The sequence below is a fragment of the Salvelinus alpinus genome, chromosome 25 (genome assembly GCF_045679555.1).
Source record: "Salvelinus alpinus chromosome 25, SLU_Salpinus.1, whole genome shotgun sequence".
NCBI classification, from domain to species: domain Eukaryota; kingdom Metazoa; phylum Chordata; class Actinopteri; order Salmoniformes; family Salmonidae; genus Salvelinus; species Salvelinus alpinus.
Genome location: NC_092110.1, coordinates 40008651 through 40036021, shown reverse-complemented (window position 1 = coordinate 40036021; position 27371 = coordinate 40008651). Strand labels below are relative to the sequence as shown.

At 44.5% G+C, this 27371-nt stretch overlaps 1 protein-coding gene across 4 annotated transcripts; it reads left to right on the top strand.

Moving 5' to 3' along the window:
* Positions 1–27371, top strand: gckr (glucokinase (hexokinase 4) regulator). 4 transcript variants are annotated; one of them, XM_071366740.1, is made up of 20 exons: positions 1–130; positions 861–920; positions 1054–1203; positions 1490–1558; positions 3995–4063; positions 4146–4219; positions 6513–6579; positions 6733–6786; positions 6889–6983; positions 7618–7720; positions 11218–11336; positions 11610–11708; positions 12166–12263; positions 12546–12622; positions 13799–13895; positions 19248–19345; positions 19470–19538; positions 19818–19961; positions 20168–20302; positions 23941–27371. In XM_071366740.1, the coding sequence occupies exons 2-20, from the start codon at positions 873–875 to the stop codon at positions 24103–24105; spliced, it is 1830 nt and encodes a 609-aa protein (XP_071222841.1). In that variant the 5' UTR covers positions 1–130; positions 861–872; the 3' UTR covers positions 24106–27371. The 4 variants fall into 4 exon arrangements, 3 of the variants coding, with proteins under 3 accessions (XP_071222841.1, XP_071222840.1, XP_071222842.1); XR_011670761.1 differs by lacking the exon at positions 1–130 and having other exon boundaries at positions 583–920; positions 19818–19833; XM_071366739.1 differs by lacking the exon at positions 1–130 and having other exon boundaries at positions 587–920.

The window sequence follows — 27371 nt, the reverse complement described above, 5'->3', positions numbered from 1 at the left end:
CTGCATAGCACGAGAGGATCCAGGGCATCCTACTGACAAGCGTGTTCTTCCGCGAGTCCCAGGAGACACGCTGGCACGCAAATATTTCTTTCATCTACTGCCCGGTTTGTTAAATCTTGCATACACAACGGTAAATCTCTCTCTCTCACTTTCTCTCATAAATCAGACCTGATTCCTCTGCAGAGAGTGAGCAGGCGTGTGGATGATGGACCCAGAGCCATATATAAATATATCTGTATGGTTTTGGGATGGCCTATTTTCTCAGATCACATGAGAAAAATATAATATAGCAATCATTGACGTGTGTGTGTGTGCTTGTGTGTGTGTGTGTGTGTGTGTGTGTGTGTGTGTGTGTGTGTGTGTGTGTGTGTGTGTGTGTGTGTGTGTGTGTGTGTGTGTGTGTGTGTGTGTGTGTGTGTGTGTGTGTGTGTGTGTGTGTGTGTGTGTGTGTGTGTGTGTGTGTGTGTGTGTGTGTGTGTGTGTGTGAGAGAGAGAGAGAGAGAGCGCAATAAACTTTGTCTCAGACTGGTTGATATCTGCATGTCTCAAAGGTCACTTAGTGGAGCAAGAGAGAGACCTTTGTCCATGGCTTATGTTTAGTGTCGCTGTGTGTGTGAGAGCAGAGAGAGAGAGAGAGAGAGAACAAGAGAGAGACCTTTGTCCATGGCTCATGTTTAGTGTCGCTGTGTGTGTGAGAGCAGAGAGAGAGAGAGAGAGAGAGAGAACAAGAGAGAGACCTTTGTCCATGGCTCATGTTTAGTGTCGCTGTGTGTGTGAGAGCAGAGAGAGAGAGAGAACAAGAGAGACAGACTGACAGACATTTAAAACACTGGCCTAACTCTTCGTCTTTTGACCCACAGCATTCTTTAACAATGGCGAAAAGGGACTTCAGTGAGACCTCAGACACGTGCAGCTGGGAGGTAAGAGATCTGGAGAGAGGTGCCACTTTGTGCTTATGGTTATCCACAAGGGGCTCTGGTCAAAATACAGGGTGCCATTTTAGCCACAGATCACTCTGTCTGGTCTCCAACTCCCATGATGCTTCTGTGTCAGTCGCCAGATTACGAGCCATGGTTTCCTGTGTCGGAGAAGTCCAACCCCCTGACTCGTGACATCGACAAGGCCTCGCCCAATCATATTGTCCGTCTGCTGGCAGCCTGCGACGCACAGATGTTCCAAACGGACACAGGAACCATCTACCAGGTCAGGGGTCAGGGGTCAGGGGTCAGGGGTCAGAGGTTAGAGAGGGCTCAGGTAGGAGCAAGGCTCTGGGAAAGAACAGTCATCCACCCTTAACATAACTTTCTGGACCTTTGCAACAACACACTCACCTTGTGTGTGTGTGTGTGTGTGTGTGTGTGTGTGTGTGTGTGTGTGTGTGTGTGTGTGTGTGTGTGTGTGTGTGTGTGTGTGTGTGTGTGTGTGTGTGTGTGTGTGTGTGTGTGTGTGTGTGTGTGTGTGTGCGCGCGCGTGTGTGTGTGTGTGTCAGAGGCTGTTCAGTGACAGTGTGGTGCGGACCATGCTGGAGGTGGCCAGGACGGTGGAGCAAATTCTCAGGGTGAAACACTCTTCTCTGTACAGACACATTCTATACACATACAGATACATTCTATAAACATACAGACACATTCTATACACATACAGACACATTCTATACAGGCACAGACACCTTCTATACATGTACATACACATTCTATACATGTACAGACACATTCTATACATGTACAGACACATTCTATACATGTACATACACATTCTATACACATACAGATACATTCTATAAACATACAGACACATTCTATACAGGCACAGACACATTCTATACATGTACATACACATTCTATACAGGTACAGACACATTCTATAAACATACAGACACATTCTATACAGGTACAGACACATTCTATACACATACAGATACATTCTATAAACATACAGACACATTCTATACAGGTACAGACACATTCTATACATGTACAGACACATTCTATAAACATACAGATACATTCTATAAACATACAGACACATTCTATACAGGTACAGACACATTCTATACATGTACAGACACATTCTATACAGGTACAGACACATTCTATACACATACAGATACATTCTATAAACATACAGACACATTCTATACAGGTACAGACACATTCTATACATGTACAGACACATTCTATACACATACAGATACATTCTATAAACATACAGACACATTCTATACAGGTACAGACACATTCTATACATGTACAGACACATTCTATAAACATACAGATACATTCTATAAACATACAGACACATTCTATACATGTACAGACACATTCTATAGAGGTACAGACACATTCTATAAACATACAGACACATTCTATACATGCACAGACACATTCTATACATGTACAGACACATTCTATACATGTACAGACACATTCTATACAGGTACAGACACATTCTATACATGTACAGACACATTCTATACAGGTACAGCCACATTCTATAAACATACAGACACATCCTATACAGGTACAGACACATTCTATAAACATACAGACACATTCTATACATGTACAGACACATTCTATACACATACATACACATTCTATAAACATACAGACACATTCTATACATGTACAGACACATTCTATAAACATACAGACACATTCTATACACATACAGACACATTCTATACACATACATACACATTCTATAAACATACAGACACATTCTATACATGTACAGACACATTCTATACATGTACAGACACATTCTATACATGTACAGACACATTCTATAAACATACAGACACATTCTATACATGCACAGACACATTCTATACACATACAGACACATTCTATACACGTACAGACACATTCTATACATGCACAGACACATTCTATACATGTACAGACACATTCTATAAACATACAGACACATTCTATAAACATACAGGCACATTCTATACACGTACAGAGACATTCTATACATGTACAGACACATTCTATACATGTACAGACACATTCTATACACATACAGACACATTCTATACACATACAGACACATTCTATACATGTACAGACACATTCTATACACATACAGACACATTCTATACACATACAGAGACATTCTATACATGTACAGACACATTCTATACATGTACAGACAAATTCTATACACGTACAGACACATTCTATACATGTACAGACACATTCTATACATGTACAGACACATTCTATACATGTACAGACACATTCTATACATGTACAGACACATTCTATACACATACAGACACATTCTATACATGTACAGACACATTCTATACACGTACAGACACATTCTATACACGTACAGACACATTCTATACACGTACAGACACATTCTATACATGTACAGACACATTCTATACATGTACAGACACATTCTATACACATACAGACACATTCTATAAACATACAGACACATTCTATACACGTACAGAGACATTCTATACATGTACAGACACATTCTATACACGTACAGACACATTCTATACATGTACAGACACATTCTATACACGTACAGACACATTCTATACACATACAGACACATTCTATAAACGTACAGACACATTCTATACACGTACAGACACATTCTATACACGTACAGACACATTCTATACATGTACAGACACATTCTATACACATACAGACACATTCTATAAACATACAGACACATTCTATACACATACAGACACAAGGAGGTTTTCTGAATTAGAGCTTCTGTTCTTGTATCATGTGTGTGTGTGTGTGTGTGTCTGTGTTTGTATGTGTGTGTGTGTGTGTGTGTGTACGTGTGTGTGTACGTGTGTGTGTGTGTGTGTGTGTGTGTGTGTGTGTGTGTGTGTGTGTGTGTGTGTGTGTGTGTGTGTGTGTGTGTGTGTGTGTGTGTGTGTGTGTGTGTGTGTGTGTGTGTGTGTGTGTGTGTGTGTGTGTGTGTGTGTGTGTGTGTGTGTTTTTGACAGGACCCAGAGGATAGTCTGATTGTGTTGAGTGGTTGTGGAACCTCTGGTCGCCTGGCCTTCCTAATAGCGGTATTTATTACTATATTCCACCATTTTATAATTGTATCATATGTTATATGCAGTTTCTATATGAGATGTGATGTTTTTCCAGTCACGTTTTAACAGATCCCTGAGAGACAGGCAGCAGAAAACTGTTTACTCTTACATCATTGCTGGGGGAGACAGGTGAGAGTTTGAGATATTACACACACACACTCGCTCACACGCAAACGTTCTATGTTCTGTTGTGTTTAATGTTCTGTGTCATGTTGTGTTATATCTAGAACCCTGTGTGTTCTGTGTCATGTTATATCTAGAACCCTGTGTGTTCTGTGTCATGTTATATCTAGATCCCTGTGTGTTCTGTGTCATGTTGTGTTCTATCTAGAACCCTGTGTGTTCTGTGTCATGTTGTGTTCTATCTAGAACCCTGTGTGTTCTGTGTCATGTTGTGTTCTATCTAGAACCCTTTGTGTTCTGTGTCATGTTGTGTTCTATCTAGAACCCTGTGTGTTCTGTGTCATGTTGTGTTATATCTAGAACCCTGTGTGTTCTGTGTCATGTTGTGTTCTATCTAGAACCCTGTGTGTTCTGTGTCTGGTTGTGTTCTATCTAGAACCCTGTGTGTTCTGTGTCATGTTGTGTTATATCTAGAACCATGTGTGTTCTGTGTCATGTTGTGTTATATCTAGTACCCTGTGTGTTCTGTGTCATGTTGTGTTCTATCTAGAACCCTGTGTGTTCTGTGTCATGTTGTCGTTCTATCTAGAACCCTGTGTGTTCTGTGTCATGTTGTGTTATATCTAGAACCCTGTGTGTTCTGTGTCATGTTGTGTTCTATCTAGAACCCTGTGTGTTCTGTGTCATGTTGTGTTCTATCTAGAACCCTGTGTGTTCTGTGTCATGTTGTGTTATATCTAGAACCCTGTGTTCTGTGTCATGTTGTGTTATAACTAGAACCCTGTGTGTTCTGTGTCATGTTGTGTTATATCTAGAACCCTGTGTTCTGTGTCATGTTGTGTTATAACTAGAACCCTGTGTGTTCTGTGTCATGTTGTGTTATATCTAGAACCCTGTGTGTTCTGTGTCATGTTGTGTGTTGAATATTGTATAATGTTCAAATAAAATAAAATAAAATTTTATTAGTCATTAGTGTTTAATATTGTTTAATGTTCAAATAAAAATAAAAGACAATTGTATTAGTCACATGCACAACAGCATTTCACCCTACAGTGAAATGCTTACTTACGAGCCCCTAACCAACAATGCAGTTTCAAAAAAAATACGGATAAGAATAAGAGATAAAATATACATGTAATTAAAGAGCAGTAAAATAGGAATGTGGAGACTATATACAGGGGGGTACCAATACAGAGTCAATGTGGAGGCTATATACAGGGGGTACCGTTACAGAGTCAATGTGGAGACTATATACAGGGGGGTACCGGTACAGAGTCAATGTGCGGGGGCACCGGTTAGTTGAGGTAGTATGTACATATAGGTAGAGGTATTAAAGTGACTGTGCATAGATGGTAACAAGAGAGAGCAGCAGTCGTGTAAAAGGGGAGGGGGATGCAATGCAAATAGTCTGGGTAGCCATTTGACTAGATGTTTTGTAGTCTCATGGCTTAAGGGTAGAAGCTGTTTAGAAGCCTCTTGGACCTAGACTTGGCGCTCCGGTACCGCTTGCCGTGCGGTAGCAGAGAGAACAGTCTATGACTAGGGTGGCTGGAGTCCTTGACAATTTTTAGGGCCTCCCTCTGACACCGCCTGGTATAGAGGTCCTGGATGGCAGGAAGCTTGGCCTCAGTCATGTACTGGGCCGTTCGCACTACCCTCTGTAGTGCCTTGCGGTCGGAGGCCGAGTAGTTGCCATACCAGGCAGTAATGCAACCAGGCAGGATGCTCTCGATGGTGCAGCTGTAGAACTTTTTGAGGCTCTGAGGACCCATGCCAAATCTTTTCAGTCTCCTGAGGGGGAATAGGTTTTATCGTGCCCTCTTCACGACTGTCTTGGTGTGCTTGGACCATGTTAGTTTGTTGGTGATGTGGACACCAAGAAACTTGAAGCTCTCAACCTGTTCCACTGCCCGTCGATGAAAATGGGGGAGTGCTCAGTCCTCTTTTTCCTGTAGTCCACAATCATCTCCTTTGTCTTGATCATGTTGAGGGAGAGGTTGCTGTCCTGGAACCACACGGCCAGGTCTATATATGTGTTTAATGTTCTGTGTTTAATGTTGTGTGTTTAATGTTGTGTTTAATGTTGTGTGTTTAATGTTGTGTGTTTAATATTGTGTTTAATGTTGTGATTAATGTTGTGTGTTTAATGTTGTGTTTAATTTTGTGTGTTGAATGTTGTGTGTTTAAAGTTGTGTGTTTAATATTTTGTGTTTAACGTTGTGTGTTTAATGTTCTAGTTTAACGTTGTGTGTATAATGTTTGTTAATGTTTAGTGTTTGTTCTCTCTGTGTTTCTGTAGAGCCCTGCTCACATCCCAGGAGGCATCAGAGGATGACCCCAAACTAGGCATGCTCACACTGGAGAAGGTCAGGGGTCAGGAATGGGGAGGGGTGTGGTCTAAAAATGGGGAAAATCTTTAAATTCACATGAATGAAATTAATTTCATATCTAGGTTTCTCTCTCTCCCCCCATCGCTCTCTCCCTCTATCTCTCCCTCTATATCTCTCTCTCTGGCTCAGCTATGTGAAGGAAAGAGGCATGTCCTGTTCATCGGCATTTCCTGTGGCCTGTCTGTAGGTTACTCTGCCAACTGTCCAGTCAAAAGATCCAGTCACCAACAGTTGTCCAATCAACTGCTTCATTGTGTCACTCTTGTGTGTGAGTGTGCCCTCTAGGCTCCATTTGTAGCAGGACAGCTGGACTTTTGTCTGAAACACCCTGACATCTACACTCCTGTACTGGTGGGATTCAACCCCGTCACACAGGCCAGGTCAGGCCGTCTTTGCTTTGTGTGCCCATACGTGTACGTGTTTGAGAAGGGAGGAGCATATGTGTCAATACTGATTTTATACTCTGATTTTATGTGTTTGTGTGTCTATGTGAGTGAGTGTGTGTGTACGTATGTGTGTGTGTGTGTGTGTGTGTGTGTGTGCTTGCATGTGTGTGTGTGTGTGTGTGTGTGTGTGTGTGTGTGTGTGTGTGTGTGTGTGTGTGTGTGTGTGTGTGTGTGTGTCTGCTTGCGTGTGTGTGTGTGTGTGTGTGTGTGTGTGCCTGCTTGCGTGTGTGTGTGTGTGTGTGTGTGTGTGTGTGTGTGTGTGTGTGTGTGTGTGTGTGTGTGTGTGTGTGTGTGTGTGTGTGTGTGTGTGTGCGTGTGTGTGCATGCTTGCATGTGTGTGTGTGTGTGTGTGTGTGTGTGTGTGTGTGTGTGTGTGTGTGTGTGTGTGTGTGTGTGTGTGTGTGTGTGTGTGTGCCTGCTTGCGCGCGTGTGTGTGTGTGTGTGTGTGTGTGTGTGTGTGTGTGTGTGTGTGTGTGTGTGTGTGTGTGTGTGTGTGTGTGTGTGTGTGTGTGTGTGTGTGTGTGTGTGTGTGTGTGTGTGTGTGTGTGTGTGTGTGATGTGTGTGTAGGGAGGAGACCATGCCAGGCTACAGTCTGACCTTCAGGGAAGTGGTCCAGAGGATGGAGGAGCGGAGAGGTCAAAGGGCCTCCATCATCAACCCAGCAGTTGGGGTAACGCGTGTTGCCAGGACCGGTAGCTGACTTTGGCAGTTGGGGTAACGCGTGTTGCCAGGACCGGTAGCTGACTTTGGCAGTTGGGGTAACGCGTGTTGCCAGGACCGGTAGCTGACTTTGGCAGTTGGGGTAACGCGTGTTGCCAGGACCGGTAGCTGACTCTGGCAGTTGGGGTAACGCGTGTTGCCAGGACCGGTAGCTGACTTTGGCAGTTGGGGTAACGCGTGTTGCCAGGACCGGTAGCTGACTTTGGCAGTTGGGGTAACGCGTGTTGCCAGGACCGGTAGCTGACTTTGGCAGTTGGGGTAACGCGTGTTGCCAGGACCGGTAGCTGACTTTGGCAGTTGGGGTAACGCGTGTTGCCAGGACCGGTAGCTGACTTGGGCAGTTGTGGTAACGCGTGTTGCCAGGACCGGTAGCTGACTTTGGCAGTTGGCACTGTGGCTCGCTACTTTGTAACATTTGGCCTACGGGATAACGTCATAGACAGCTCAATACTGATCCTACAACTACAAAACTCCTTAGCTTAGGTGTTGGATTACGTAGTTCATTTAAGACGCTCAGGACTGAAACGTCAATATTAGCTACAGGAAAAGGTTTGCAAGGTATGAATGCAGAAGAACGTCATGCAGACATGAGCTCAAGCTTGGAATGAGGTTTGATGATTGTTAGGTGGTTGTAGAATGAGAGCAGCTTGGTAGGCTTCGTCAGAGATGATGTCGCAGGATTGAGAGGAAGATTCTGGACGACTGAAGGATTTTGATGGTTCCGGATGGTTGAAGGATCTTGATGGTTCCGGATGGTTGAAGGATCTTGATGATTCCGGATGGTTGAAGGATCTTGATGATTCCGGATGGTTGAAGGATCTTGATGGTTCCGGATGGTTGAAGGATCTTGATGATTCCGGATGGTTGAAGGATCTTGATGATTCCGGATGGTTGAAGGATCTTGATGATTCCGGATGGTTGAAGGATCTTGATGGTTCCGGATGGTTGAAGGATCTTGATGGTTCCGGATGGTTGAAGGATCTTGATGATTTCGGATGGTTGAAGGATCTTGATGATTCCGGATGGTTGAAGGATCTTGATGATTCCGGATGGTTGAAGGATCTTGATGGTTCCGGATGGTTGAAGGATCTTGATGATTCCGGATGGTTGAAGGATCTTGATGATTCCGGATGGTTGAAGGATCTTGATGATTCCGGATGGTTGAATGATCTTGATGATTCCGGATGGTTGAAGGATCTTGATGGTTCCGGATGGTTGAAGGATCTTGATGATTCCGGATGGTTGAAGGATCTTGATGATTCCGGATGGTTGAAGGATCTTGATGGTTCCGGATGGTTGAAGGATGTTGATGATTCCGGATGGTTGAAGGATCTTGATGGTTCCGGATGGTTGAAGGATCTTGATGATTCCGGATGGTTGAAGGATCTTGATGATTCCGGATGGTTGAAGGATATTGATGATTCCGGATGGTTGAAGGATCTTGATGATTCCGGATGGTTGAAGGATCTTGATGATTCCGGATGGTTGAAGGATCTTGATGGTTCCGGATGGTTGAAGGATCTTGATGATTCCGGATGGTTGAAGGATCTTGATGATTCCAGATGGTTGAAGGATCTTGATGGTTCCGGATGGTTGAAGGATCTTGATGGTTCCGGATGGTTGAAGGATCTTGATGGTTCCGGATGGTTGAAGGATCTTGATGGTTCCGGATGGTTGAAGGATCTTGATGATTCCAGATGGTTGAAGGATCTTGATGATTCCGGATGGTTGAAGGATCTTGATGATTCCGGATGGTTGAAGGATCTTGATGATTCCGGATGGTTGAAGGATCTTGATGATTCCGGATGGTTGAAGGATCTTGATGATTCCGGATGGTTGAAGGATCTTGATTATTCCGGATGGTTGAAGGATCTTGATGATTCCGGATGGTTGAAGGATCTTGATGATTCCGGATGGTTGAAGGATCTTGATGATTCCGGATGGTTGAAGGATCTTGATGATTCCGGATGGTTGAAGGATCTTGATGATTCCGGATGGTTGAAGGATCTTGATGATTCCGGATGGTTGAAGGATCTTGATGATTCCGGATGGTTGAAGGATCTTTATGATTCCGGATGGGTGAAGGATCTTGAAGATTCCGGATGGTTGAAGGATCTTGATGATTCCGGATGGTTGAAGGATCTTGATGATTCCGGATGGTTGAAGGATCTTGATGATTCCGGATGGTTGAAGGATCTTGATGATTCCGGATGGTTGAAGGATCTTGATGATTCCGGATGGTTGAAGGATCTTGATGATTCCGGATGGTTGAAGGATCTTGATTATTCCGGTTGGTTGAAGGATCTTGATGATTCCGGATGGTTGAAGGATCTTGATGATTCCGGATGGTTGAATGATCTTGATTATTCCGGATGGTTGAAGGATCTTGATGATTCCGGATGGTTGAAGGATCTTGATGATTCCGGATGGTTGAAGTATCTTGATGATTCCGGATGGTTGAAGGATCTTGATTATTCCGGTTGGTTGAAGGATCTTGATGATTCCGGATGGTTGAAGGATCTTGATGATTCCGGATGGTTGAATGATCTTGATTATTCCGGATGGTTGAAGGATCTTGATGATTCCGGATGGTTGAAGGATCTTGATGATTCCGGATGGTTGAAGTATCTTGATGATTCCGGATGGTTGAAGGATCTTGATGATTCCGGATGGTTGAAGGATCTTGATGATTCCGGATGGTTGAAGGATCTTGAAGATTCCGGAGGAAGGTTGCTTGCTCATTGCAGATCGGAGGGGGGAGATGAAGACTCTGAGTATTGGGGTGGGAGTCCTGGTGGTATCTGCTTCTTGGAACCGAGTTAATCCCCCTTATGGACCCTGGAAAAACAGGGAGAAGGGCAGATGAGAAGGGAGTGGTGGAGGGAGGAGACAGGGGTGGTGGAGGGAGGAGACAAGGGTGGTGGAGGGAGGAGATAGGGGTGGTGGAGGGAGGAGACAAGGGTGGTGGAGGGAGGAGACAGGGGTGGTGGAGGGAGGAGACAGGGGTGGTGGAGGGAGGAGACAGGGGTGGTGGAGGGAGAAGACATGGGTGGTGGAGGGAGAAGACAGGGGTGGTGGAGGGAGGAGACATGGGTGGTGGAGGGAGGAGACAGGGGTGGTGGAGGGAGGAGACATGTGACAATAGATTACGATAACAGGAACTGGATAGTGTGAGTATACAGTGTATTTACAGCCATTGATTGGCGAGGAGAAGAGTAGTAATTGCTTGATTAACAGGAGGGGAGGAGACTTAAATTGTTTCAGGTGTGGTTTTTCCTGGAGAACATTAGTTGTGATACTTAACACCATTTGTAGCAGACTACTTGAATCTCATGAATGTTTACGAGTCATCAGACAGATCAGTGCAGACGACCATTCTGCTTTCTGACGAAAGACAACGAACTTCTGACCTCTTAACCCCTAACCTCTTAACCGTGTGCGTTGTAGCCCGAGGCCATCAGTGGTTCCTCCAGAATGAAGGGGGGCAGTGCCACCAAGATCCTACTGGAGTCCATCCTGGCAGCCGCACACACAGCTGCCTTTACCAACACACACGTCACACGCAGGTTTTAGTCACACACACACACGCATCTCTCACACCAGCAAACAAACAAACGTGCACGTTAAGTATATTGAAAACACAGAAATACATCCATAAACTGTGTTTCAGCCGTGTGTGTATCTGTGTGTATCTGTGTGTGTATCTGTGTGTGTATCTGTGTGTATCTGTGTGTATCTGTGTGTGTATCTGTGTGTATTTGTGTGTATCTGTGTGTGTATCTGTGTGTATCTGTGTGTATCTGTGTGTATCTGTGTGTGTGTGTGTTGGTGTTCTACAGAGTTCTCCTGGACATGATGAGAGGATATGAGAGAGTCTACAGTGTCACCTACAGTCACAGTGATCAGATAGCAACACTGCTACAGACCGCAGGACTCAGGTACGACAACATCAGACAAACCTCAGGAAAACATCAGACAAACATCAGACAAACATCAGGAAAACATCAGACAAACATCAGACAAACATCAGACAAACATCAGACAAACCTCAGGAAAACATCAGACAAACATCAGACAAACATCAGGAAAACATCAGACAAACATCAGACAAACATCAGACAAACATCAGACAAACATCTGACAAACATCTGACAAACATCTGACAAACATCAGACAAACATCAGACAAACATCTGACAAACATCAGACAAACATCAGACAAACATCAGACAAACATCAGACAAACATCAGGCAAACATCTGTGGTTAAAAACACCAAGATAGACCATGTTATTTTGTTGTGTGTGTGTGTGTGTGTGTGTGTGTGTGTGTGTGTGTGTGTGTGTGTGTGTGTGTGTGTGTGTGTGTGTGTGTGTGTGTGTGTGTGTGTGTTTCAGCTTGCAGTGTGGTGGGCGTGTGTGTTACCTGTCCTGGGGGTCTCTAGGTTTAGTGGGACTCATCGATGCCAGCGAGTGTATCCCGACATTCGGAGCAGGTGAGTGTGTTTGAGGAGAGGGAGAGGCGATAGTGGACTAATACAGGGACACGATACAAACCAAACCATAGACACTACATTGGATGTGTGTTAGTGATTGTGAAGTAAATACCCAATTACTATGTGTGTGTGTGTGTGTGTGTGTGTGTGTGTGTGTGTGTGTGTGTGTGTGTGTGTGTGTGTGTGTGTGTGTGTGTGTGTGTGTGTGTGTGTGTGTGTGTGTGTGTGTGTGTGTGTGTGTGTGTGTGTGTGTGTGTGTGTGTGTGTGTGTGTGTGTGTCAGACTATGAGGACATCCGAGGCTTCATCAGTGGAGGATACCAGGACATGGACAACATAGAGGGAGACCTCACATCACTGGTACAGAGCTACTGTTGGCGACATCACTGGTACAGAACTACTGTTGGTGACATCACTGGTACAGAGCTACTGTTGGCGACATCACTGGTACAGAGCTACTGTTGGTGACATCACTGGTACAGAACTACTGTTGGTGACATCACTGGTACAGAGCTACTGTTGGTGACATCACTGGTACAGAACTACTGTTGGTGACATCACTGGTACAGAGCTACTGTTGGCGACATCACTGGTACAGAACTACTGTTGGTGACATCACTGGTACAGAGCTACTGTTGGTGACATCACTGGTACAGAACTACTGTTGGTGACATCACTGGTACAGAACTACTGTTGGTGACATCACTGGTACAGTACTACTGTTGGTGACATCACTGGTACAGAGCTACTGTTGGTGACATCACTGGTACAGAACTACTGTTGGCGACATCACTGGTACAGAACTACTGTTGGTGACATCACTGGTACAGAGCTACTGTTGGTGACATCGCTGGTACAGAACTACTGTTGGTGACATCGCTGGTACAGAACTACTGTTGGTGGCATCACTGGTACAGAGCTACTGTTGGTGACATCACTGGTACAGAACTACTGTTGGTGACATCACTGGTACAGTTTTACTGTTGGTGACATCACCGGTACAGTATTACTGTTGGTGACATCACCGGTACAGTACTACTGTTGGTGACATCCCCGTTACAGTTTTACTGTTGGTGACATCCCCGTTACAGTATTACTGTTGGTGACATCCCCGGTACAGTATTACTGTTGGTGACATCCCCGGTACAGTACTACTGTTGGTGATCTGGCCTGATGCCCTTTCCAGTTTGCAGGATAAATAGTCCCGTTCATCATGAGGCAGGAAAGACTGCCAAGCTGTCAGCTGAAGGGAGACCATGAGTCATGGGCAATGTATTTACAAGAGCGAGAGAGAGAGCTGACACACTTATTCTATTACCATATCTTCTAACTGTGTGTGTGTGTGTGTGTGTGTGTGTGTGTGTGTGTGTGTGTGTGTGTGTGTGTGTGTGTGTGTGTGTGTGTGTGTGTGTGTGTGTGTGTGTGTGTGTGTGTGTGTGTGTGTGTGTGTGTGTGTGTGTGTGTGTTATTGTGTGTGTGTGTGTGTGTGTGTGTTATTGTGTGTGTGTGTGTGTGTGTGTGTGTGTGTGTTTCCAGGGATCCCAGTTCTGTGTAGCCCATGAGGACTTTGTGAGTCTGGTACTGCCTGCTTTAAGTGACAGAGACACCGTCCTACTGCTGTACACATGTCATGGTGAGCCCACTGAGCTAAAGCCTGGGCACTAACACATGTCCTTGGGTCTCAGACAAGGTTACTAATAATTGGTGAGTGTTTGGCCGGGTACAATCCGATCGCTTTTAAAGGAAAGGTTGCACAATATATATTGCACAAATCTAACAACGTAGATTGATTATAATCTATCTAAAACAGCAAAAGTTTATAATTTCACAATTTATCAAACAATTCATATACCAACATTTTGGCTTTGACATCAAGAAAGGGACAGCCTGCTGGTGGCTTCAGTGGTGGAGGCCAAATCTACTGGCCAAATCTACGGACCAATCTACGGACCAATCTACGGGCCAATCTACGGGCCAATCTACGGACCAATCTACGGGCCAATCTACGGGCCAATCTACGGACCAATCTACGGGCCAATCTACGGGCCAATCTACGGGCCAATCTACGGGCCAATCTACGGACCAATCTACGGGCCAATCTACGGGCCAATCTACGGACCAATCTACGGACCAATCTACGGGCCAATCTACGGACCAATCTACGGGCCAATCTACGGGCCAATCTACGGGCCAATCTACCGGCCAATCTACGGACCAATCTACGGGCCAATCTACGGGCCAATCTACGGGCCAATCTACCGGCCAATCTACGGACCAATCTACGGGCCAATCTACGGGCCAATCTACGGACCAATCTACGGGCCAATCTACGGGCCAATCTACGGGCCAATCTACGGGCCAATCTACGGGCCAATCTACGGGCCAATCTACCGGCCAATCTACGGACCAATCTACGGGCCAATCTACGGGCCAATCTACTGACCAATCTACGGGCCAATCTACCGGCCAATCTACGGGCCAATCTACGGGCCAGGGTTCCGGTCTAGAAGCACGGTTATGAGTGCTCATACAGTTTTGCTTCTGTACTGCAGTTTAACTGACGCCCGGTCCAGCAATACAATTTCCATAGACGGCTACATAGAGAAGACAGATGAGAAAATTCCTAAAAAGACACTTTAGCCATTACCTTCGTCCACAAATCATCATTAATATGTACGTACACTGAGTGGACAAAGCATTAGGAACACCTGCTCTTTCCATGACAGACTGACCAGGTGAATCCAGGTGATAATCCCATATTGACGTCACTTGTTAAATCCACTTCTATCAGTGTAGATGAAGGGGAGGAGACAAGTTAAAGAAGGATGTTTAACTTCTACTTCATCACCATCCCGGATCCGGGAGCATCCTCATCAGTAAAAAGCTGACTAGCATAGCCTAGCATAGCGCCACAAGTAAATACTAGCATATAAATATCATGAAATCACAAGTCCAATACAGCAAATGAAAGATACACATCTTGTGAATCCAGCCACCATTTCCGATTTTTTAAATGTTTTACAGCGAAAACACAATATGTATTTCTATTAGCTAACCATAATAGCCAAGCACACAACCGCATATTTTCACCATTTTTCTACCGCATAGGTAGCTATCACAAAACCGACCAAATAGAGATATAATTAGTCACTAACCAAGAAACAACTTCATCAGATGACAGTCTTATAACATGTTATACAATAAATCTATGTTTTGTTCGAAAATGTGCATATTTGAGGTATAAATCATAGTTTTACATTGCAGCTACCATCGTAAATATCACCAAAGCAGCCAGAATAATTACAGAGAGCAACGTGAAATACCTAAATACTCATCATAAAACATTTATGAAAAATACATGGTGTACAGCAAATGAAAGATAAACATCTTGTGAATCCAGCCAATATTTCCGATCTTTTAAGTGTTTTACAGCGAAAACACAATATAGCATTATATTAGCTTACCACAATAGCCAAACACACAACCGCATTAATTCACCGCAAAGGTAGCGATTGCAAAAAAACAGCAAAAGATATAAAATTAATCACTAACCTTGACCAACTTCATCAGATGACAGTCTTATAACATCAGGTTATACAATACACTTATGTTTTGTTCGAAAATGTGCATATTTAGAGCTGAAAACCGTGGTTATACATTGTGAAAATGTAGCAACTTTTAGCAATGTCCGGATATATTTCTAACACTCACCTAATCTGACCAAATAACTCATCATAAACTTTACTAAAAAATACATGTTGGACAGCAAATGAAAGATACACTAGTTCTTAATGCAATCGCCGTGTTAGATTTTTAAAAATAACTTTACCATAACAAACAGCTTACGTTATAGCGAGACAGCGCCCGCAAGAAGGGCGGAAAATAGAACTAAACATTTTCCACAGAAATACGAAATAACATCATAAATGGTTCCTACTTTTGCTGAGCTTCCATCAGAATCTTGTAAAAGGAGTCCTTTGTTTAGAATAAATTGTTGTTTGGTTTTAGAATGTCCTCTTCTCCTGTCGAATTAGCAACCATAGCTGGCTAGCTATGGTTGCTAATTCGACAGGAGAAGAGGACATTGTGGCGCAAACGTGCCCAACTTCACCTGACACAAAGAAAAGAAAATTCCAAAACTCGCAATAAACGTTCAATAAACTGATACAACTCGGTTGAAAAAAACTACTTTATGATGTTTTTATCACATCTATCAAATAAAATCAGAGCCGGAGATATCTACCGTGTATACCGAAAGCTTTTCAGAAGGCAATCTGGGGTTCCTTCTCGCGTCTTCGAAGACAATGAAATTTCCAGACACGTCATTCCAAAAGCTCTTGTTCGACCTCAGATCAAGCTAGACACCCCATTCCACCTCCCACTGCCTGTTGACATCTAGTGGAAGGCGTATGAAGTGCATGTATATCCATAGATTTCAGGCAAATTAATAGGAAGGCCCTGGAACAGAGCCGCGATTTCAAATTTTTCACTTCCTGTCAGGAAGTTTGGTGCAAAATGAGTTCTGTTTTACTCACAGATATAATTCAAACGGTTTTAGAAACTTGAGAGTGTTTTCTATCCAATAGTAATAATAATATGCATATTGTACGAGCTAGAATAGAGTACGAGGCAGTTTAATTTGGGCACGATTTTTTACAAAGTGAAAACAGCGCCCCCCTATTGAGAAAACTTGAGGCAACAGACATGGATTGTTTATGTGTGCCATTCAGAGGGTGAATAGGCAAGACAAAATATTTAAGTGCCTTTAAACAGGGTATGGTAGTAGGTGCCAGGCGCACCGGTTAAGTGTGTCAAAAACTGCAACGCTGCTGGATTTTTCACGCACAACAGTTTCCTGTGTGTATCAAGAATGGTCCACCATCCAAAGGACATCCAGCCAACTTGACACTACTGTAGGGAAAGATTGGAGTCAACATGGGCCAGCATCCCTGTGAGATGCTTTCGACACCTTGTAGAGTCCATGCCCCAACAAATGTAGGCTGTTCTGAGGGCAAAAGGGGGTGCAATGCAATATTAGGAAGGTGTTCCTAATGTTTTGTACACTCAGTGTACTGTATATAGACAGTTCTGACTTTGTGGCTGTGTTATCTAGTGGAAACCATGCGAGCGTGAGTAGATTACCTTGAAAAACACTGGTTGACATCTTGGATGTAGTGTCCAGATCTTATTGTACCTCAGTGAGGCGAATTGGCTAAGTAGGTACTAAAGTGTCCGAAGACTGTCATGTTACGTCGCTAGTCGATGATATAAAAAAAAAACGAAGATATCTATCTAAGTGCACCAGGCCATGCAAAAGGAACTGGCCCACTCGGATCTGGCATCTGGTTGCCCTTGATCATCGCTGTTCCATTGCGTTACACATCGCAGTCATTGGACGAAAGCGTCTTCTGTACAAGGGTAGTTTTGTTTAAGAGACCCAACTCTCAGTCTGAACATTAACACGAGTCGCTCGCGGTTAAGATTATTGTGAGAAATAATTTTCTGAAAACAATAGGTTAAATTACTACACACCTTTTTATAGGGTTAGTGTTCCCACACGGCCGTATCTCCATGTTACAGCGCTTGTTTACGGAAGACAGACGGAAGACAAGAGGCGACCACCTGTGTGTAAGCGTAACTCGGAAAGTGTAGCTGAAATGTAGTTTGGTTATATGGAGGCACCCAAAGCTGTATGGATCTGTACCTGCTGCAGTGTAGTTTAGTAGGATGGAGGCTGTATGGATCTATACCTGCTGCAGTGTAGTTTAGTAGGATGGAGGCTGTATGGATCTGTACCTGCTGCAGTGTAGTTTAGTAGGATGGAGGCTGTATGGATCTATACCTGCTGCAGTGTAGTTTAGTAGGATGGAGGCTGTATGGATCTGTACCTGCTGCAGTGTAGTTTAGTAGGATGGAGGCAGTATGGATCTGTACCTGCTGCAGTGTAGTTTAGTAGGATGGAGGCTGTATGGATCTGTACCTGCTGCAGTGTAGTTTAGTAGGATGGAGGCTGTATGGATCTATACCTGCTGCAGTGTAGTTTAGTAGGATGGAGGCTGTATGGATCTGTACCTGCTGCAGTGTAGTTTAGTAGGATGGAGGCTGTATGGATCTCTACCTGCTGCAGTGTAGTTTAGTAGGATGGAGGCTGTATGGATCTGTACCTGCTGCAGTGTAGTTTAGTAGGATGGAGGCTGTATGGATCTGTACCTGCTGCAGTGTAGTTTAGTAGGATGGAGGCTGTATGGATCTGTACCTGCTGCAGTGTAGTAGGATGGAGGCTGTATGGATCTATACCTGCTGCAGTGTAGTTTAGTAGGATGGAGGCTGTATGGATCTGTACCTGCTGCAGTGTAGTTTAGTAGGATGGAGGCTGTATGGATCTATACCTGCTGCAGTGTAGTAGGATGGAGGCTGTATGGATCTATACCTGCTGCAGTGTAGTTTATTAGGATGGAGGCTGTATGGATCTGTACCTGCTGCAGTGTAGTTTAGTAGGATGGAGGCTGTATGGATCTCTACCTGCTGCAGTGTCGTTTAGTAGGATGGAGGCTATAGCTACCATCGGCCAACAACAGAGTTTTGCTAATAGCCTAAAGTGGCTACGCTAACAGTCAAATATCAAAAATATTTTTTTCTAAAACATTGAGGACTCGGTATGATGTGGGTCTTCACTATCGTATGTGGACAGTGGCTTCACTCCTGTTATGTGTTCACTCACGTGTTCTTCTCTTGACTTCACTTTTCAGAACGCTTTTCCGACATGACTTCGGTCAAATTCGGATAAAATATACATTTGACCCAAAACACAAATGTAAAGTGACATGTCATATTGGGACTTTAAGTTGGAAGTAGGAAACCGATCAGAAGGTTTAACAGCAACCTAATTCTGCCGTCTTCCCTTTATTAAAGGCAATATTCCTGCAATTCCTCAGATTGAATTGCAGCCTCTCTGTCCCAGACAATGTCATCTGTTCTTGTTTAGATGACGTTGGTGATGTAGAGAAGATGGCCCACAGAGTGAGAGAGAAGACCTCCAACCTCCACTCTCTCTATCACGGACTAGAGGGAGACTCCGCTGCTGTACGTCAATCAGTGTGTGTGTGTGTGTGTGTGTGTGTGTGTACGTACATGCGTGTGTTTGTTTTCCTGAGTGATTGCCTGTGTATGTGTGTGTGTGTGTGTTAACTGTGCTGTGTGTTTTCAGGACAGCATTGCTCTCCTGTGTTCATCTGTCCTCAACATAACCTGGCCCTCCTCCTCTACTGTTCACATGGTACAACACATGACTTCAGTCAGTTCAATACAGATCTGCTTTTCTTCTGTTCATTCTCAACCTCTCAACTCATCTCTCCATATTGTTTTCTCTCTCTACCCCCACTCTCTCTCTCTCTCTCTCTCTCTCTCTCTCTCTCTCTCTCTCTCTCTCTCTCTCTCTCTCTCTCTCTCTCTCTCTCTCTCTCTCTCTCTCCCTCTCTCCTCTCTCTCCTCTCTCTCTCTCTCTCTCTCTCTCTCCTCTCTCTCTCCTCCCTCCCTCCCTCACTCCCTCCCCCAGCAGTGGGAGCTGTCCAGTAAGTTGGTGCTGAATGCTGTGAGTACAGGAAGTCATATTTTAAAGGGAAAGATCTACAGGAACCACATGGTAGACCTACAGGTCACCAACAGCAAACTGTACCACAGGGCTATACACATACTGCAGGTACACAGGTCACCAACAGCAAACTGTACCACAGGGCTATACACATACTGCAGGTACACAGGTCACCAACAGCAAACTGTACCACAGGGCTATACACATACTGCAGGTACACAGGTCACCAACAGCAAACTGTACCACAGGGCTATACACATACTGCAGGTACACAGGTCACCAACAGCAAACTGTAACCATCTCTCTCTCTGTAGAAGTTGTCAGGTGTCTCCCTGACCCAGTGTGAGGAGGCACTATTGAAGGCCATCTATAATGTGGAACAACTACCAGAGGACATCACCTCAGCTGGGGTCACCACACACACACTCACCGCCAGCCGCAGGAACAGGGTAAACAAACACACACACACACTCACCGCCAGCCGCCGGAACAGGGTAAACAAACAAACACACACACACAAACACACACGCTCACCGCCAGCCGCAGGAAAAGGGTAAACAAACACACACACACACACTCACCGCCAGAACAGGGTAAACAAACACACACACACACACACACACACACACACACACACACACACACACACACACACACACACACACACACACACACACACACACACACACACACACACACACACACACACACACACACAGCATGTGACAGGGGCAACAGTCCATTACTGATTACAAAGGAAGACCCAGCCGTGATCTGCCCAACAATCCCTCTCCACCAGATAAACTCATTCCATTTTATGCACGCTTTAACAATAATAACAGTGTGTTGGGTCTGAGGGCCGCCACCGACCCAGAAGATTGGGTGATCTCGCTCTCCGAGGCCGACATGAGTAAAGTCTTTAATCAGGTCAGTACCCACAAGGCCGCGGGGCACAATGTTATTCCAGGGTGCATTCTCAGATCACGTCCCAGTCTGTAATCCCCACGTGTTTTAAGATGACCACCATCATTCAAATCAAATCAAACTTTATTAGTCACATGCGCCGAATACAACAAGTGTAGACTTTACTGCGAAATGCTTTACTTACAAGCCGTTAACCAACAGTGCAGTTCAAGAAGAAGAAAATATTTACCAAGTAGACTAAAATAAAAAGTCATAATAAAAAGTAACACAATAAGAATAACAATTCCTGTTCCTAAGAACTCTAAGGCTTCATGCCACAATGACTACCACCCTGTAGCACTCACATCTGTAATCAGGAAGTGCTTTGAGAGGCTCGTTATGGCACACATCAACTCCACCATCCCAGACACCCTAGAACAATTCCAATTAGCATTCCGCCCCAACAGATCCATGGAGGACACAATCTCAAGTTGCACTCCACACTGCCCTCACCCACCTACATACGAGGAATAACTCAACTCAGCAAAAAAATAAAAGTCCCTTTTTCAGGACCCTGTCTTTCAAAGATAAGACCACGTGTAACACCTGCACAGGATTGGTACATCCGAACATCACACCTGGGCCGAGAGAGACTGGACTGAGGGCTTGTAGGCCTGTTGTAAGGCAGGTCCTCACCAGACATCACCGGCAACAACGTCGCCTATGGGCACAAACCCACCGTCGCCGGACCAGACAGGACTGGCAAACAGTGCTCTTCACTGGCGAGTCGCGGTTTTGCTCACCAGGGGTGATGGTCGGATTCGCGTTTATCGTCGAAGGAATGAGTGTTACACCGAGGCCTGTACTCTGGAGCGGGATCGATTTGGAGGTGGAGGGTCCGTCATGGTCTGGGACGGTGTGTCACAGCATCATCGGACTGAGCTTGTTGTCATTACAGGCAATCTCAACGCTGTGCGTTACAGGGAAGACATCCTCCTCCCTCATGTGGTACCCTTCCTGCAGGCTCATCCTGACATGACCCTCCTGCATGACAATGCCACCAACCATACTGCTCGTTCTGTGCGTGATTTCCTGTAAGACAGGAATGTCAGTGTTCTGCCATGACCAGCGAAGAGCCCGGATCTCAATCCCATTGAGCACTTCTGAGACTTGTTAGATTGGAGGGTGAGGGCTAGGGCCATTCCCCCCAGAAATGTCCGGGAACTTGCCGGTGCCATGGTGGAAGAGTGGGGTAACATCTCAGAGCAAGAACTGGCAAATCTGGTGCAGTCCATGAGGAGGAGATGCACTGCAGTAGTTAATGCAGCTGGTGGCCACACCAGATACTGACTGTTACTTTTGATTTTGACCCCCACTTTGTTCAGGGACACATTATTACATTTCCGTTAGTCACATGTCTGTGGAACTTGTTCAGTTTATGTCTCAGTTGTTGAATCTTGTTATGTTCATACAAATATTTACACATGTTAAGTTTGCTGAAAATAAACACAGTTGACAGTGAGAGGACGTTTCTTGGCAGGCCTTATCACCGGCAACAATTAGACAGCCTACAGGGAGGTCAGTGACCTGGTAGTGTGGTGCCGGAACAATAACCTCTCCCTCAATGTCAGTAAGACCATGGAGCTGTTTGTGGACTACAGGAAACGGGGGGACGAGAACACCCTCATCCACATCGACGGGGCTGCAGTGGAGCGGGTCGAGAGCTTCAAGTTCCTCAGTGTTCACATGCGCACAGTCGTGACGAAGGAGCGACAGCACCTCTTCCCCCTCAGGAGGTGGAAAGGTTTGGCATGGGCCCTCAAATCCTCAAAATGTTCTACAATGGTACCATTGAGAGCATCTTGACTGGCCGCATCACTGCTTGTTATGGCAATAGCACCGCCCTCGATCACGCGGACAGCCCAGTACTTCACTGGGGCCGAGCTCCCTGACATCCAGGACCTCTATATCAGGCGGTGTGAAAGGAAAGCCCAGAAAATTGTTAAAGACTACAGCCATCCAAGCTATCGACTGTTCTCTCTGCCTCTGCATGGCAAGCGGCACCGTGCATCAAGTCTGAAACCAACAGACTCCCGAAGAGCTAGTAGCCGTAACACTGATAAATAGCTAACTAAATATCAGAGTTGACGTTTTTATCGTATTCTTATCTTTGCACTGCACACTCACTACACACACTGATACTCTAACACACACACACACACACACACATACACACAGTCACTTCAACACACACACACACACACACACACACACACACACACACACACAAACACTTACTCCATCATTTACTCGCTCATTTATAATATTCACATACATTTATACTGACTCTACACACCCACTCACATACAATCATCATAGACGCTGCTGCTACTCTGTTTATCATATATCCTGATGCCTAGTCACCTGACCCCTATGCATATCTACCTCCATCACTCCAGTATCCCTGTAGATTGTAAATATGATACTAGAACTGACCCTGTATATAGTATGATTACCCCTATACATATCTACCTCCATCACTCCAGTATCCCTGTACATTGTTAGTAATTTTACTGACCCTGTATATAGTATGATTACCCCTATACATATCTACCTCCATCACTCCAGTATCCCTGTACATTGTTAATATGGTACTGACCCTGTATATAGTCACCTTACCCCTATACATATCTACCTCTATCACTCCAGTATCCCTGTACATTGTAAATATGATACTAGAACTGACCCTGTATATAGTATGCTTCATTGGAGACTGCTGAGGGGAAGACGGCTCATAGTAAAGGCTGGAATGGAGGGAATGGAATGGTAAACAAATGAAAACCATGTTTTTGATACCATTCCACTTACTCCATTCCAGCCTTTATTATGAGCTGTCCTGTCATCAGCAGCCTCCACTGGTATGCTTACTTTGTGTTCTACTTTCTTATTTTTATATCTTCTGTGTTTTTCTTCTACCTTGTTATTTTTAGTGCTACATTGTTATTGATTACTGCATTGTTGGGGTTAGAGTTTGCAAGAAAAGCATTTCACTGTACTTGTGCATGTGACATTAAAACCTGAAACAGTGACATAAACACACACCGCTATCTGTCTGTCAATTAATAACCTGTGTTTTCCATCTCTCTCTCTCTCTCTCTCTCTGTCTCTCTGTCTCTGTCTGTAGGTGGTCCCGCTGGCGTTGGTCTGTCTGCTGATTGGTTGCTCTCTCTCTGAGGCAGAGTCTCGTCTGGAGTCCCACCCAGTGGTGCGTGACGCTGTAGAGGCTTGTCTGACATCATCACAACATCTGACATCATCACCAGGAGACCAGACCTCCACAAAACAATGACTACCTATAGTTGGAAACCTTTATGATACTGTAGTATTATAATTATACTATACTTTCATTAACTATAATTTAATAATATGTTTTGATAAGATCAGTTCGTAACCTCTATAAGAATCTGGTGGATGTAACCTTTATCATTTATTTTTCATTTACTAACATAAACACTACATAGTATGATGAACCTTCCGAAAGTATTCAGACCCACTGACTTTTTTCACATTTTGTTACGTTACAGACTTATTCTAAAATGGATTTAAAAAAAAGTAAAATCAGCAATCTGTACACAGTACCCCATAATGATGGTGAAAACAGGTTTATAGAATGTTTGCAAATGTATTAAAAATAAAAAACAGAAATAGCTTTTTTACATAAGTATTCAGACCCTTTGATATGAGACTCGAAATTGAGCTCAGGTGCATCCTGTTTCCATTGATCATCCTTGAGATGGTTCTACAACTTGATTGGAGTCCACCTGTGGTAGATTCAATTGATTGGACATGATTTGTAATAGCACACACCTGTCTATATAAGGTCCCACAGTTGACAGTGCATGTCAGAGCAAAAACCAAGCAATGAGGTCAAAGGAATTGTCCGTTCAGCTCCGAAACAGGATTGTGTCGAGGCACAGATCTGGGGAAGGGTACCAAAACATTTCTGCAGAATTGAAGGTCCCCAAGAACACGGTGGCCTCCATCATTCTTAAATGGAAGAAGTTTGGAACCACCAAGACATTCCGAGAGCTGGCCGCCCGGGCAAACTGAGCAATCAGGGAGAAGGGCCTTGGTCAGAACCCGATGGTCACTCTGACAGAGCTCCAGAGTTCCTCTGTGGAGATGGGAGAACCTTCCAGAAGGACAACCATCTCTGCAGCACTCCACCAATCAGGCCTTTATGGTAGAGTGGCCAGACGGATGCCACTCCTCAGTAAAAGGCACATGACAGCCCACTTGGAGTTTGCCAAAAGGCCCATTAAGGACTTCTCAAGATTGTCTGGTCTGATGAAACCAAGATTAAACTTTTGCCTGAATGCCAAGCATCCCGTCTGGAGGAAACCTGGCACCATCCCTACGGTGAAGCATGGTGGTGGCAGCATCATGCTGTGGGGATGTTTTTGAGCTGCTGGGACTGGGAGACTAGTCAGGATCGAGGCAAAAATTAACAGAGCAAAGTACAGAGAGATCCTTGATGAAAACCTGCTCCAGAGTGCTCAGGACCTCAGACTGGGGCGAAGGTTCACCTTCCAACAGGACAACGACCTTAAGCACACAGCCAAGACAAAGCAGGGTTGGCTTTGGGACAAGTCTCTGAATATCCTTGTGTGGCCCAGCCAGAGCCCGGACTTGAACCCGATCGAACATCTCTGGAGAGACCTGAAAATAGCTGTGCAGCAACGCTCCCCATCCTATCTGACAGCGCTTGAGAGGACCTGCAGAGAAGAATGAGAGAAACTCCCCAAATACAGGTGTGCCAAGCTTGTAGCGTCATACACAGGACTTGAGTCTGTAATCGCTGCCAAAGGTGCTTCAACAAAGTACTGAGTAAAGGTTCTGTATACTTATGTAAATGTGATACTTCCATTTTTTATTTGTAATAAATTAGCAACAGTTTCTATTTTTTTATTTTATTATTATGGGATGTTGTGTTTAGATTGATGAGGGGAAAAAAACGATTTAATACATTTTAGAATAAGGCTGTAACAGTTCATCTTTCAATCACCCACGTGGGTATATGTTCCTAAAAACCAATGAGGAGATGGGAGAGGCGGGACTCGCAGCGCGTCAAGCATCACAAATAGAACCAAGTTCAATTTTAGCGCCTGGCTACGCAGACGCTCCTGGCTACACGTGAGCAGTGTGGGTGCAATGATTGAATAACATGTATGTTTAAATTTAATTTGCAAAGCACGCGACACGTAAGCCCCCACATAGGGCTGTAGAACAGCAGACTGTAACCATGACAATAAGGTAGCACCAGAGGGCAGTAGAACAGCAGACTGTAACCGTGACAACAAGGCAGCACCAGCAGGCAGTAGAACAGCAGACTGTAACCATGACAACAAGGCAGAACCAGAGGGCAGTAGAACAGCAGACTGTAACCATGACAATAAGGTAGCACCAGAGGGCAGTAGAACATAACATGAGAAAATCTACTGCAACTGTAGTTGGAAACAAAGCCGTAGGTTGAGTTCCTGCTTAGATGCGTAGGTGTTGCATTGCAGATTGTTATATCATATGATGTGGTTAGCTGCTATGTTAAACACCTATCGAGGCATTGTGAGGTCTGGCATTCGTCTGCAATGTAGTAGGGCAGGACCTCGACCGTATAGAGACGTTGGAGCTGGACGCCATGTTGTTACCTCTGAACATTCCATTTACCCATTCAAGAGCTGTGATGTTCAGACATTTCCATCAATTGCTATTGGACAATCTTGACCAGAAACCTGTGGCCACATGGTTAGAATATCAGCACCTATAGCCAACATGTCAAATATCAGTGGTCGCCAACATGTCAAAGCTGTGATCCACCTCTAGATATTTGGAGTTATTTGTGAACAAAGCCCATGTTCTGACCCAGTCCTGAGGTCTCATTGGTTCACTTCCAGTTATAGAAAATCTGTTTCAGCCCATTTTCTAAACAATTTCTTCAAAGCAAGTTTATCTAAACAGTCAAGGGACATACAACATACTTCAGAATATTCTAAACTTTCCGCAATGCATCCATGTTTCCTGCCATTAATCAACATTTTAAATGTAAAATCTCCTGTGGGGATCCGTCTCCCAGCGAGATAATATTTATCACAAAATGTCCAAATGTATCCCACAGTAAATATAGGATTATGCTTATACTGACAGTGTCTGTGAGGCTACGGCTCAGATTGGACTGTGTAAAACATCCTCAATCCCTCCGTGGCAAATTAAACACACACACACACACACACGTAGAGGATTAGAGTAACATGGGTGCTGTTCTCTCTCAGAGTGACTGAGCTGCTTTAGATCCGGTGGCCTGGAGCCAATGTGGCACTCCTGGTGCACCGTACACACACACTACACACACACTACACACACACTACACACACACTACACACACAGCACACTCACACTACACACACAGTACACACACACTACACACACACTACACACACAGCACACTCACACTACACACACACTACACACACAGCACACTCACACTACACACACAGTACACACACAGTACACACACACTACACACACACTACACTCACACTACACACACTACACACACAC

Bases quoted from the DNA above. Each gene is read 5' to 3' on its own strand.
- gckr (XM_071366739.1), top strand. From the start codon at position 753: ATGTTTAGTGTCGCTGTGTGTGTGAGAGCAGAGAGAGAGAGAGAACAA. The intron at 4,220-6,512 runs GTGAGAGTTTGA...GTGTTTCTGTAG, and splicing joins ATCATTGCTGGGGGAGACAG to AGCCCTGCTCACATCCCAGG. The intron at 11,337-11,609 runs GTTTTAGTCACA...GGTGTTCTACAG, and splicing joins AACACACACGTCACACGCAG to AGTTCTCCTGGACATGATGA.